The sequence below is a fragment of the Electrona antarctica genome, assembly GCF_951216825.1.
Source record: "Electrona antarctica genome assembly, chromosome: 1".
NCBI classification, from domain to species: Eukaryota; Metazoa; Chordata; class Actinopteri; order Myctophiformes; family Myctophidae; genus Electrona; species Electrona antarctica.
Window position 1 is genome coordinate 18,956,967 of NC_136806.1, and position 15,537 is coordinate 18,972,503.

The following is a 15,537-nucleotide window of genomic DNA, read 5'->3' on the forward strand; positions in this document are numbered from 1 at the left end:
ATTCGAACACAAAATAAATCGCTACAGCCTCAGTAATGAACCAGTGAAATAAGGGTATTTTATGATGCCTCTCATAGGGATTGCATTGGCAGCTGCAGTACACAGTTGAAACGGACCAGAAGTGGGGACGCTGTCTCATTTGGGGGCGTGGAATTTGTAGTCCCCGTGTGTCTCTATGCAAGGTGCATAATGCACTACTGAAGTCTACATGCCTATAGTGTCTTCCTCTGGGGTTTTTTGAGGGGTGCTAGCCCCTCCTATATACAGCTATAGAGATTTTTGTCCTAACACAAACATTACATATCATTGACAATGAATGGAGAATTGATGTCATGTGTCTGAGCAAATCATCTAATCGGCTAACAACACAAACATTAAATGCCATTGACAATGAATGGAGAATTTACGTCATCTGAGGACGAGCAAATCGGCTATTTTGTCAAATTCCCATTGACAATGAATGGAGAATTTATGTCATATGTGTCTGAGCAAACAGACATGTTACGTCATACGTACGATGATAAGAGCGAGCAAATCGTCTATTTTCTTATTACACAAAATTTTTAAAATGTAATTCCCATTGACAATGAAGGGATAATTTACGTCATATGTGTTGTACGATGATAAGAGCCTGTCTATCTCTGGGAAGACAGGACAGGGGAAGACCGATGCAAGGTTGGGGGGTTCCCCTTTCACAACGTTTTACAAATCACATATTGGGACATGGTCTGAACATTTTTTGTTTTGGCTTTAATCCCTGCCTATATGTTCCCCAGGTTCTATGTTCCCCATTTACCTTATAGGGTTAGGGTTAACCCTGGGGAACATAGGTACGCTCCCACAGAATGCTATCCTACAAAGGCAAAAATTAGTCGTATGTTATTTGTTGGTCCAGATGTAAAAATCCACAGTAAATGCCATATACCCACACCATGTAGTCACTCTTTATTTAGTGGTTTACAGTACATGTCATATCATAGTAACATCAGATTAGTACTCCAGAATACAAGAGAATTTTAACCATTGAAAAGAACAACAAATAACGTGTCTCCACAATAACCTCAACAACAACACAATATCTCATAACAATAATAGCACCATTAGCGATAATATTAGCACCGTTGGCATGTGTGTGTGTAAATTCCATCCCAAATCCTTTAATAAGCTTTTTTTCCAACTCAGTGAGTCCATACTTGTCTGTACAAAACCTCCCACACATCCAAGCGTGTTTCTTTAGCAAAGCCTGCTGGTACAGAGACAGAGAGCGTTAAGCCTGTTGGTATGATAGACAGGCAGAGAGACAGACAGAGAGTTTAGTTTGCCTGTCTTGTCACCTCACATCTGTCAGAATGAAGTCTAAAAGGCCTGTTGAGCCTTGTTTGCACAAAGAGCAGAATGGAGCCAGCGATCTATGAGCTTCTAGTTTTGTGTAAATGTCCCAGTTTTTTTCTCTTCTTCAGCTCATGCTGAAAATCCCCTTCTTCTTTTTTTTATGAATTCAAAAACAATTCTTGGTATTTTATTTGTACACTCCGTTTTCTTATGTTAGCTAACCGCTCCTTGGGAAAGAAATTCAACTAACAACCAAAACTCACAAAAAAAAATACGTCAGGAAGAGAGGATGTTTGGAAAAGAAGATTTCAGGAAGCAGAGGGGAACGATTAGAAAATTCAACATCCACAAAATGACGTACATGTTAGATTAGTCAGATTCTGATCTTAATCTTAATTGGCCTGTTTAACTGCAGTGATGTTGCATAGATCTAAGACTGTAGTGTGTAGATAAACTATAGATGGACCTTAATGCAGGTAGACTATAGATAAGACAGTAAGTCAGACGTGGTTACTGACATCAGTGTGACTCTGTGGTCTTCTCTCCTTAAAGCTCATCATCTTTGGTCACTGCAAAGACACAAAACAACGCATCAGACAGGTTAGATCGGTGGTTCTCAACCAGTGGTCCGGGGACCACCAGTGGTCCTTGAAGGGATTCCATGTGGTCCCCAGCTAAATGATGGAGAGCTGGTAACCAAATGGACCTTTATAGATCTTTAAAGGACCACTTCACCACTTTTCAACCTATCTTCATATAATAGGTCCTCACTAATAATCATGATAAAATGGCACGATTTTTTTCTACTCAGTCTGTGTCTCATAGGAGGTCTGTGGGCAGTTTAGAAACCGTCCTCCAGTGACATCATCATTAGGCAGATTTTTTTTACACAAGATCTTTGAGTGATGCAAACCACTCCAACAACTGGCTTTGTACCCGTGTTTGTTCGTACCAAAAAAATGAGCATGGTTGCTATGGTTAGCAACCAAAAGAACGAGCATGGTTGCTATGGTTAGTATGTGACGTCAGTTGCACCAATGTTACAACAATGTTTAGATTTTCATTATCGTGAGAACGATGGCTTCCATTTTCGCATTGCAACTTTTCAGGACTAGAAAGCCTGCAGTTTCTATTAGCTTGTATTCCCCAACGATGATGTCACTGGAGGACGGTTTCTGAACTGCCCACAGCCCTCCTATGAGACACAGACCGAGTAGAAAAAAGATTGCGCCATTTTTTCATGATTATTAGTGAGGACCTATTATATGAAGATAGGTTGAAAAGTGGTGAAGTGCTCCTTTAACTCTTGAGGGCATAAAATGAAACCAAATGGATCCATACGGGTGCCTGAAGGTCAATAGATCCGAAAGCTTGCAAAATAAATACATTGATTGTGCACAGATCTGAGGGTGCGGAGCTTCCTTTTATTTTTGTCATTATCCCTTTGTGACTCCAGCACCTAACGTACGTTTTCAGCAGATGAGCTGTGTTTTATTTTTTTAATTATTATTATAACATCTGCAATACTTAATTTACAAGAAGTCAACACAATTTGAGAATGTAGAAGAATTATTTTGCATGGACCACCATTTGAAAATATATGTCAGGGAAGAGTTGATTTTTTTACGCCTCTAGCAGTGATTCTCAACCATGTTCATCTCAAGGACCCCCAGTTTAACATGCATTTGGCCACGGACCCCCATTTAATGTAATTTCTATCTCTGGGACCTCAATTTATATTATAGAATAAATGTTTCACTCTTTCACTCTGTGTACAAATGGGACCTGTTAGGGTCCATTTGGTTCCATTTGTGTGTACAAATGGGACCTGTTAGGGTCCATTTGGTTCCATTTGTACACTCTCTGAGTTACAGACAAATAAGGGTCCATATAATTTAGCTGGGGACCCCCTGGAACTCCCTCAAGGACCCCTGAGGGTCCCCGGACCCCACTTTGAGAACAACTGCAGTAACCAACAGTAAAATACTGTGCTTCCCCAGCTTTCCTTGAATTAATGAAGGTTAAAAAGAAGCCCTGAGGGACAAACCCATGATATTTACAGTTGACAGAGTGAGCTCAGTTTTTTTGTTCCCTGGAGATAAACTTTTCAACATGAACTATGAGCCCAGAGACACAAGTCGAGTCCCAGCAAGTGTGCGTGACAGAGAGAAAGAACGCAAGAAATTAGAAAACATCAAGACATGCAGTGGCAGGCCGAAAAGTGTTTAGATTTAGGCGTTTACATGTGTTCAGGAATGCGTCAGTGTTTATGTGTTAGGCGCCTAAATGTATTTTCGATTTTGATGAAGAAAAAAAAAAGGTTGAATGAAGCAGGTGGGTGTGGGTGTCTGTGTGTGCACGCATGCGTGTGTTTAGATTTAGGCGTTTACATGTGTTCAGGAATGCGTCAGTGTTTATGTGTTAGGCGCCTAAATGTATTTTCGATTTTGATGAAGAAAAAAAAAAGGTTGAATGAAGCAACAATACTGTAAGCTAGGTAATCCTTCAAAAACCTTAGTTGCCATGGTGACAGTGAGCCTTTAATTAATTCTTCTTAATCCATGTTCTGGTTCTGTCAACTACTCTCTGTATGTACATGTGATGAGATACGACGAGTTAAGTTACCTTTCTTAACTGGAATGTCTTCCAGAGAATCAACAACATGAATAATTCCAACAGCGGATGCTTCTCCTTTAGTGTTGACGGCGTGGCACTCGTATGACCCTTCTTCTTCTTTGGTGAGTGGAGAGATCTAACAGGGATGGAGACAGACAATGTATTCATTACTTAAATAACCTGTACTTTCAGTGTTACTCTAGCTGTGTCCAACTAAGTGATTAAAAGGTAGGGTAAGTGATTTTCTTTGGTTAAAATAGGTGTTAAAAAGCTCTATATTGTGATAGTACTCATTGCTTAAACTAGAGTGTTTGTTCAGCAACAGGAGTCTCCATGTCTCTCCAGCTTTTTATTAAACAGAAAATGCATTTTCAGGTCGGGATACCAATTCTATCCAATCAGGATAGAGAGCGCAGTCAGGATACAGATTAAACAAATGGAATTGTAAGTGATGCCACAAAGAAGTGAGCAGACAACATTGAAACTGGAACACTATAAAAAATTAAGCTGATAAATGCTAAATGCTACTACTCTGTCCTGATTGGCTGAAATTGTGTCATCTACCTGAACATTCGGGAGACCCCTGTTACTGAACAAACACTCTATAGCAATGATTACTATCAGAATATAGTGATTTAGCCTTTTAACAAAAAAAAACTTTTTGTTTTAACCAAAAAATATCACTTACACTACCTAAATCATGAACTGAAATGCCCACTTAAGATTGTTGTGTTGCTGTGTAAAGAAAACACAATCTCACATCAGAAAGAATGTTTACAGCTGTATTCTGAACAGGACATTTGGTTAAGACATAACCATAAATAAGAAAGCTTAATTATGCTGCAGCTGTGAGGGGTTGTTTAAATATTTGCCGTGCAGTTTAAACATGAATGAGAAGCAGAGGAACTCCTTCCTAAACTCTGAAATGTCAACAAGTCAAGACGGAACAAGCATCTATAAATCATTGACCAAAATTCATCTTTTATGATGTCACATTTACGTCCAAATATTCATAGATACATGGAGATGAATTACACATTTGTCAACAATGAGAAAAATACTATAAATAATAATAAATTAAGTTTCTATATGGCTTTCTATGACAGCAGATGTCTAAAACAGTTTTGAATGGGAGATTAACATTATAATCTTGTTAACATGTCATTGTGCAGTGTGTGTGTGTTACCGACCAGCACCCAGCCAGTCACTTCGTGTTTCTCAGGTCCGCCTCTGGTCTGAATGGCAAGGTTGTCTCTGTCTCCAGGTAACAGCTCCATCTTAGTCTTCCCTCCTACAATCTAGACACACACACACACACACACACACACACACACACACACACACACACACACACACACACACACACACACACACACACACACACACACACACACACACACACACACACACACACACACACACACACAGTTATGTATCTGCAGTAAACAGATTTGAGTCTTATCTGCTACTGTCTGTCACTCTGTCACTTTTCTGTCTCCCGTTCATCATTCCTACTGCCTCAATCCCTCTACACCGTCTCCCTCATCTTTCCTAGTGCCTCAATCCCTCTACACCGTCTCCCTCAGCGTTCCTACTGCCTCAATCCCTCTACACCATCTCCCTCATCTTTCCTACTGCCTCAATCCCTCTACACCATCTCCCTCAGCTTTCCTACTGCCTCAATCCCTCTACACCATCTCCCTCATCTTTCCTACTGCCTCAATCCCTCTACACCATCTCCCTCATCTTTCCTACTGCCTCAATCCCTCTACACCATCTCCCTCATCTTTCCTACTGCCTCAATCCCTCTACACCATCTCCCTCATCTTTCCTACTGCCTCTATCCCTCTACACCATCTCCCTCAGCTTTCCTACTGCCTCAATCCCTCTACACCATCTCCCTCAGCGTTCCTACTGCCTCAATCCCTCTACACCATCTCCCTCAGCGTTCCTACTGCCTCTATCCCTCTACACCATCTCCCTCATCTTTCCTACTGCCTCAATCCCTCTACACCATCTCCCTCAGCGTTCCTACTGCCTCAATCCCTCTACACCATCTCCCTCAGCGTTCCTACTGCCTCAATCCCTCTACACCATCTCCCTCAGCGTTCCTACTGCCTCAATCCCTCTACACCATCTCCCTCATCTTTCCTACTGCCTCTATCCCTCTACACCATCTCCCTCATCTTTCCTACTGCCTCTATCCCTCTACACCATCTCCCTCAGCTTTCCTACTGCCTCAATCCCTCTACACCATCTCCCTCAGCGTTCCTACTGCCTCAATCCCTCTACACCATCTCCCTCATCTTTCCTACTGCCTCTATCCCTCTACACCATCTCCCTCATCTTTCCTACTGCCTCTATCCCTCTACACCATCTCCCTCATCTTTCCTACTGCCTCAATCCCTCTACACCATCTCCCTCAGCGTTCCTACTGCCTCTATCCCTCTACACCATCTCCCTCATCTTTCCTACTGCCTCAATCCCTCTACACCATCTCCCTCAGCTTTCATACTACCTCAATCCCTCTACACCATCTCCCTCATCTTTCCTACTGCCTCAATCCCTCTACACCATCTCCCTCAGCGTTCCTACTGCCTCAATCCCTCTACACCGTCTGTCCCTCCTACACGGTCTGGCTCTCTCAGCTGTCTCTCCCAACAAAGTACAGTGCTACAGGATATGAAGGTGGGGTCACATTAATTTAATGTGCAGAATTCTTAAGCCTGAGGTTCTGCTGACATTTAAGTCAGGTTCAGTCATGCCTCGCCTGTCATTGCTTCTAGTTACTCTCACATTTCCAGTGGATGAGATAAACCTCTCCACTGGCATTCACCATGAAAACTTCAATTACCCCAGGCTATACAAACACCCACCTGACCTTTACACCAATCTATTCATCTAGTGTGGAGAAGTGCGGAAAGACAGAGAGAGAGACAGAAGGAAAAGGAGGGAGAGAAAAATATATAAAGTCAGATACCGGCTAAAAGCTCTGTACTTGGATGAAGGAGTCAAACTGACTAGAAACTAATATTGATTGTTTTACTTTCTGGAGCTACAGTTACTGATCTGATGATGTACTTCTCTTCTCCTACTTCTCCTCTTATCTCTTGTTTGGTTCTAATCCCGTTTTGTCACAGTCTTTACTTTATTGTACCAAAAAGTAAACCTGTAGTGGCAGAAAAGGAAATACGAACTCCATAATATAATGTAAAACATACTGTAGGACAAGTAGCATTGTGTATGCTACACAGTTGACCTCAAATCTACTTTTTGTATAACGTACAATGGCTAATGTTTCGTCTCTGGCAAGTACTGTTATGTTAAATATGCTGTGATGTGTGTTATGGGTTGAGAGACCATCACCAATCTCTTATCTCTCTCTCTCTCTCTCTCCACATCCATGTCTGAGGTCATCACCATGCTGGCTTGTGGTGGACATTTGTCAAATTTATTTAGTTGAGTTTAGTTATTTTTAACTACAAAATGAATGGACAATAATACTACCAGAAAGACAAAGAGCAGCCCTGAATTAGCCTGGCTAATAAGCCAGACCGAATCAGCCGTTGGCAAAAACAAATGCCTGCCGACGGAGTGATTTGAGTCTGGCTTATTAGCCAGGCTAACCCTGAATGACCATTACAGGTCTGTAACTCTGAGAGTGTTCAAATGGAACCAAAGAGTTATGGGGGTCCTTACAAATAAAACATTTGAGAACCACTAGACGTAGTTGGACTCCTAATATGCCAGTGTCATAGTAAATATGTGAAATAAATATTCTGAAGGAAACCTGGAGACTCATTTCAAATTTGACCGTGTACGGACATATTGATGACACATCCTACTGAATATGCCAACACTGTTCAGCACATTGCAAATCTTAACCTTCGACTGATTATGATGATGATACAAACCTAATTGTCATTAACAATTGGCACATTACAGAGTAATGACAGAAACACTCTGACAGGTAGGTATAGGACAAAGGACAATGAATGTGTATGACAGAGGGCAGAAGACAATTGTAGGGTTGGATCCGTCTTTGAAGATATGGGGGTGCACATGCCGGCAGGCCAGAAGACAGTAGAGACTACACAACTGGTAATCACATGCCTGTTTAATGGCACTAGGCACAGTAGGCAGTAATTTCACTGCATACATTTCTATTATTATTATTATGATGTCCTGCCTCCAGGCAGAGATTTGCACTCTACCCGAGTGCACCTTTCTAATTACACTCCTCAACTATCCTGACAAATAGTTATGTCCCCATGGGTTACATTTCTTGTCCTAAAGTCTATAATCATGTACTTTGTTTTAGAGCTATTCAACCGTAAGTAGGATTTGTCAGACCATGAGACTTTGTAGAGAAGAGTCCTTTTGCATGTACTTTGTTTTAGAGATATTCAACCGTAAGTAGGATTTGTCAGACCATGAGACTTTGTAGAGAAGAGTCCCTTTGCACACCTACAAGGACAGGTGCGTCGGAGCAGGCAACCAGTGCGAAGTGAGAAAAATGTAAGTCCCGCACACTGTCTTCATATATGCTGTAGGAGTAGTTTATCAGGCTACTGGAGTTACGTTTCATCACCTGATGAGGGTCGTAATAGACCGAAATGTTGCAACTAGATAGCTTAATAAACTACTGCTATAAGTGAGATAAGTGAGGACAGTGTGCACTGTGCAGGTCTATTTTCCTCAGACCATGAGACAAAATCAATGATTAGATAGTTAATAGACCATGACTACACTTCTATAAAAGCCTCATCATTCTGTCATCAAAATAAAACCATGTTGGTTGAATCTCAAAATTGAGAGCATTGGTTATGGATGGTAGTTGACAGTGTCGAACCTACAACTGTGCATGTTTATAGTTTTCATACTGGACTAGGCTGAGCGTAGGTTAAACTTTTGTGTATAAATTGTTCTCAATATTTGATTTATACCTCATTGTGTCTCATTGTGTTTCAAGATGCACTTTCTTTGTAGCATGTGTTTATCTGAAGTCACCCCTCTGTCTAAAACATTGTTTCTACCTACTGTACAGTACAGTTTATACCGTAGACACTAGGACAGACCTAAAGCATATGGGGAGGATCATGTTTTCACAAATAACAAAGTGATAAACTATTTAAGTAAGTTCATCACCCCGCAGAGAGCATCCCCACAGGTTTACTTCCTTTGTCTGGAGCTTTTCCTGTTTTAAAACACCACCTTCCTTACTTGATCTTTCTAGACTTCAGGACGAGACAGGGACAGGCGTGGTCGTTTCTCCACAAGAAAGTGTGGATGTCGGTCCTGGGCACATGACTTTAAAGGTCACCGTTTCTTTCAACAATTGAGTCAGTCAGTTCTTCATGACCACGGCCAAGAAGTCCCTAGATGGCTTCAATACATGGCCCTTGATACATTGTGGATGGAACATGTACAGAACATCGACCTTCATGATAACATTCTGAGAGTGGCCTCGGTACCAAGGCTTTTATTTTCGTTCGCATTCAGCTCAAAAATGAAAGCCATGGGGAAACACATTGGAAGATCTGGCATAGGAAGCCCACTTCCTTGTATTTTGCTAACCAATAACAGTGCAGAGGCGCGTCGCTCCAAATTTGGTGACATCGGTGTTCTCCGCTGTGCTATTGCTATTTTCTACCGGGGAGGGGAGGGAAGGAGGGGGTGCTCAGATCAGTGAAGCCACAACCAAGAAGAAGATGGATCACAGAAACATAATTTTTTCTCTTATTTCTTTTTACATTTTGGGACCATTGTTTTCCTATGCACATTTGAGCTGCTGCTATTTAACGTCTTGAACTGCAGAACTCTGTTTCATGTGTCATTATCTGTATTTGATATCTATCTATCTATAAATGCACCAAGTCTCTGTATGTACGCACGTCTGTAATCCACTTAACTCTGAAACGGTTCGCCCCACCGACTTCAAATTTGCTACATAATGAAATACTAGTGAAAGCAATAGGGAATGTCGACCATAAACCAATCCTCGGTACTTCTTCCTACTCAAGAATCAGCACAAAAGCCAGAGGCCCAGGCTCCGGACAGGGTCCAAATCCAGATCACCCCTATCTCCATATATGGAGCTGGCCTGTTCTGACATCACAATGCTGCGCGACCTCACCCTTTATTAGCCAATTGATCACGCCTGATCACCCCCCAACGGGCACTGATTGATTGATTTATTTAAGTAGATTTTGAGGTATTGGAATTAAGCCTAGGAGAGGAAGACCTTGTTGGAGAGACAGACAACTGTAAAGCTGAGAGGGAGAAAATCTAATGTAGTAGAGATGGACAGACAGACAGACAGCCGAGAGGGATACAGGGTAGGAGAGACAGCCAGTAGGATAGCTGAGATTTATTAGCAGTGCAGTGGTGACCCCACTTAAACATATTATGCATTCCTTACTTATGTTTTCTCCTCCACCATGTCACAGCTGATCTAGGACCAGATCCCAGGACCCATCATACAGAGCCTTCCTCCCGTGTCCCTCTCCTCCACCATGTCACAGCTGATCTAGGACCAGATCCCAGGGCCAGGAGCCATCATACAGAGCCTTCCTCCCGTGTCCCTCCTACAGTCTCCCTCTCAGCTTTCTAAACTATTGTATGGGGGAGTGATTGAACATTCTTAGGCTGTTTTCCTTCCTGCCTCCTCTCCTCTCTATTCCCCATGTCTTCCTCTCCTCCTGCATAGAATATGTCTAATTTTAGCTATCCAGTTGTTTATCCTCTCCAACAGAACATTTCTAAAGGTTTGAGAAGATGACAAGAGGCCATTCCCAGCATTCACTCTGTCTGTTTGTCTTGGCAGATGCCCAAGACTCTTAAAGCAGAATTTCACCCTAAGCATTGTGGTTTATTCTGCACATACCGACACAACTATAAATTTTGTGTTGTTGTTTAAATCAGTCTATTTAGTTTACAAATATATTGTTTACTCATGTTACATTTTTAAGCAGGGCACTTAAAAACTTGTACCGTAAGCCTCTTAGGGATACAACTGGAACACATATGTAGGTAGGTTTATGTAAAATCTAAGACCAACCAAATGAATGGAATGAACTACTGTACAGACTGATTTAACACCAACACAACCAAAACACGCCTCAAAACCAAAGGTGACCATTGACAATTTTAAATGACATTTAAATAACCACCCTTTACCTCTGGCTTTCAGTTTAGTCTATTTGCCCTCTGTTTTGTGTTTGTCAAGTCCACTATTGTGTTTTAATCAGTCTCGGTTAAGCTTTTAAGCTTACTACCGTACTTACTTGAATTGTATAGCATTTCATGTCTGCAATTCGTGCCTTTTACACATTTGAGTCTTGCTTTTGTGTATTACGCTTTTTTTTAAATGTATCATCTGCCTCAACTAGAAAGCACTTGGGATGATCTACTGTTGTTTTTAAACGTGCTACTTTGACTTGACTTAAATAGACACTGTAGTGATAATGTTTCTTGGACAATCCCTTTGAAGGCTGGCAATCCATTCGGTGAAATGTCCCTTCAAGCTGTTTCCACTCACTGGTGTTTTTCCTGTGTTAATGTTTCACATGCCATTTCTCTAAATATACTCTGGTCACAACAAAAGCAGGAAGGTGTTGTGTTATGTGTTATAACAGGATATAAACCAGTAGTTAATAAGTATTGGCAGCTTGAAGCCATCCAAAGAGCAGCTCACATAGAAATCATAGTTAACTTTTGGTACAGTTTCATTTTGTATGCATGAATGGGACATACGGAGGTCTGATATGTAGGCCAGGGGTTCTCAACGTTTTTGGCCAGGGACCCCCGGAAATGCTTTGGCCATGTCTCGTGACCCCCGCCCCACCCTCCCTCCCCACCAACAATACAAACTGACCGCTACTACAACCTTAATTGTAGAGAAAATACATCATAAATAAATACTGAAACCAGATAAAATCATTAAGGAAAGTACTGTAAACTGTTTTCTTGTTTTTTTCAGATTTTCAGGAAGGTGCATTTTAAAAGTAATCATCACTACTACTTCTACAGTTTTCATTCACAGGGAATCCCAGAGTGCTACATGGTTAAAACACATAATGAATCATAGAAGGTTAAACGCAAGGGTTTAAAAAAGTGCCACGCACAAAATATACTGTAAACAGTCACACACTATTACATTACACAGTACAGAATGTTATTCTGGAAGTTACTATGATTAGTTTTCCACAAAATGCAGCATAACAATTATACATATTTGTATAGTAATATGCTGTATCACAGTAGCTTCTGTCTCTCTCTCTCACACACACAGAGAGAGATTAGATGTTAATTTTGGAGACGGGGTTATTTTACCTTCTTCCAGGTGACAACAGGGGTTGGGATTCCAATGGCTTCGCAACTAAGATAGACCTGAGAGCCGGTTACATTATAAACCTCTCCTGGAGCAGTCACTATCACTGGAGCTGTACAGACAGACAGAGAGAGAGGGGAGAAACAAGTATGATGATAATATATGTACGTACCGGTATACTATGTCATGTTGCATTATTACCATTTCGTTTGCTGTGGGCCTGGGGCAGTTCTTCATTGTGTAATGTTTAATATTTGTATTCAATTAAGAGTCAAAGGCACATTTTTCATCTTTGTGAATAAGGTTATGGCACGTAGGTCGTCGATGAATTGAGTACAAAAGGACCCCAATGGAAACAAGCCAATAGGCTTTCATGGAATAGTCTTGACTTAGATTCATTCTTTTAGCAGACCTTGTATTGTACTGTACTGTACTTCCCTGTGCTTGACTGCTTGTCCATGCAAACTGTTACTAAAGTATGAAATCAATTAAAAAATCACACCCGTGTGAAGTGAGTGGTGCAACTAGGTGTGGGGGTCCCTGGAAGTTCCAGACCCACAGGACCACAGCCAGGGGAACAGGTCAATTCCGGCGAGCCGCCCCACGTCCGAAACGGTTGAGAAATGACAGTTACCGTGTGGGAGTCCCTCTACTGAACTGTACTGTCACTGTACTTTACTGGCACACCCGAAATCACTAATATGTGCATGTGTGTGTGTTAGGTTGCGCACAGGTGGTGAAAAACAACCATGCTGTTTTCGTGCTCAGACGCACCCACCCACCCACCCACCCACCCACACATAGCTCCATAAGGGAGTGGTTGCACCACTCAAAAATAAATTATAGCCCAGAATCCCTATAGTATAATTCCTAGAGTATATTACCAACTAGTGGTTCAGTTATGAAAACAGTACATCGAAAATGTTAGCCTTAGTTTTATTATGGTTAATCAAAATATTAAAATGTTTCCCTTCCTACTGTCTTCTTCCCCACTCCTAACCAGTTTCTACCCTCCAAGTCTCACCTGTGGGACATTTTCCTTTGCTGTGGACTTTGATCTCAGGCTGGCTATCGCTGACAGCCTTCAAACTGGCGGTTTTGAGGTCACATCCCGTCTTGTAGGTCACTCCGTCACTCCCACAGACTTCGTAGTTGGTCTTGCAGGCGCAGACGCCGGCTTTGTTCTTCTTCTCCTTAAGGCACTCGAGTCCCGGGGCACAGCGCCGGGCCTCGAACCCTCGACCGCCGCAGGGCTCGCCGTCACCAGCAGCGCAGGTTGTGCAGCAGCCGCAGGAGTCCAGGACGGTGCCCCACAAACAGCCGTCTGCCGGGAGCGGCTCACAGGTGCTCGTGTCGCACGTATCACAGCTCCGCGCCACGCGACCGGCCGATGCAGAGCAAAGTGACAGGGACAGGACGAGGGCATACAGACCCAACATGGTTCTAATCTGGGTTTAGTCTGAGCTCTACAAGTCACAATGATGATATACTCGAGTGAGACTGATCCACTGAAAAGCTGGACTGGTTTATATAAGGCAGACTGAGCATGCCCCCTCCCCTAAACACACCCCCTCCACTATATATGTATAATCAGTTTTAGTATTGTGTGTGTGTGTTTGTGAGTGAGTGAGTGAGAGAGAGGGAGCGAGAGAGAAGGGGGGACAGAGATGAGAGATAAACATAGAGTATTAACAGTTTATAGTGTTAAATGCAGCTTAGTCAGCGTGGCAATCTCCCTCAGAGGAGTATTCTTCAAAAATGTTTGTGAATTTTCATGAGGAAAACCGAAAACAAAACGGAATACTATGTGTTAAACTTGAGTTTATCCCTTTGGGTCAAACATTCCCTGAGGCTTAGCACATAAAACCTGCTACATAATGAAATACTAGTGAAAGCAATATAGGGAATGCCGACCATAAACCAGTATAGCAATCCACCAGAGCACCCATCTTGTCATATCAAGTTGAGCAGTGCTTCTAGTGTCCATGTGATGGAAAATGCACCTCGGTACTTCCTCCTACTACTTAATCAACAGTCAGTCTTTTATTGTCAATTTATTTAATATCTTCTTATTAAAATGGCAGTCGAGAACTTTAGGTAGCAACATGCAATATAACTGGGAACTGGGAATGGAAGCAGTCGAGGTATGAAAACACCATATGGCCATCACTAATTTGTGCTCAGGGCATCCTAGCCAGGCATTTGTTGCAAACAATATAAAAACAACCATTCAATGTATTGTTAAAAATACAAATAAATCAACAACTAGGGGCGTGGGATCAAGGTAAACCACCTCTAAAGACCAGGGTTCAACTCCCAGCAGCACTGCTCCAACAAACACCAAGTAAACCACCTCTAAAGACCAGGGTTCAACTCCCAGCAGCACTGCTCCAACAAACACCTCTAAAGACCAGGGTTCAACTCCCAGCAGCACTGCTCCAACAAACACCTCTAAAGACCAGGGTTCAACTCCCAGCAGCACTGCTCCAACAAACACTAAGACAAGGGTTCAACTCCCAGCAGCACTGCTCCAACAAACACTAAGACAAGGGTTCAACTCCCAGCAGCACTGCTCCAACAAACACCAAGACCGGGTTCAACTCCCAGCAGCACTGCTCCAACAAACACCAAGACCGGGTTCAACTCCCAGCAGCACTGCTCCAACAAACACTAAGACAAGGGTTCAACTCCCAGCAGCACTGCTCCAACAAACACCAAGACCGGGTTCAACTCCCAGCAGCACTGCTCCAACAAACACTAAGACAAGGGTTCAACTCCCAGCAGCACTACTCCAACAAACACTAAGACAAGGGTTCAACTCCCAGCAGCACTGCTCCAACAAACACTAAGACAAGGGTTCAACTCCCAGCAGCACTGCTCCAACAAACACTAAGACAAGGGTTCAACTCCCAGCAGCACAGCTCCAACAAACACTAAGACAAGGGTTCAACTCCCAGCAGCACTGCTCCAACAAACACCAAGTGTGTGGGAAGTCACTCAGTGTCAGATACTGAGCTCACCGTCAGGTGCAAAAAAATCAACTTGGCATCATGGGGTGGCATTATCTTGTCTACACCCTCTAACAATAAGGCCTGGCAGTGACTAAATTGAGAAAATGGGGAGGGGGGGGGGGGGGGGACATAAATATACACGACAAGAACCCACCAAAAAAGCTTCACACATTTTTCTTTTATCTTCACGTGCGCGACTGGAGCATCAGTGAGAACGGCTGCATTCATTAACATGGAGCGGAAGAA

At 42.5% G+C, this 15,537-nt stretch overlaps 2 protein-coding genes across 2 annotated transcripts in view; one reads left to right on the top strand and one right to left on the bottom strand.

Annotated features, from left to right (window-relative positions):
- elp1 (elongator acetyltransferase complex subunit 1) overlaps nt 1–15,537 on the top strand; it is a 226,919-nt gene that overhangs the window by 106,303 nt on the left and 105,079 nt on the right. The gene's annotated exons all lie outside the window — the stretch shown is intronic.
- On the bottom strand, nt 923–13,789 carry igfbp7 (insulin-like growth factor binding protein 7). The gene is made up of 5 exons (XM_079508000.1): nt 13,305–13,789; nt 12,283–12,392; nt 5,139–5,246; nt 3,958–4,084; nt 923–1,901 (listed from the first exon to the last, which is right to left on the bottom strand). The coding sequence occupies exons 1-5, from the start codon at nt 13,717–13,719 to the stop codon at nt 1,879–1,881; spliced, it is 783 nt and encodes a 260-aa protein (XP_079364126.1). The 5' UTR covers nt 13,720–13,789; the 3' UTR covers nt 923–1,878.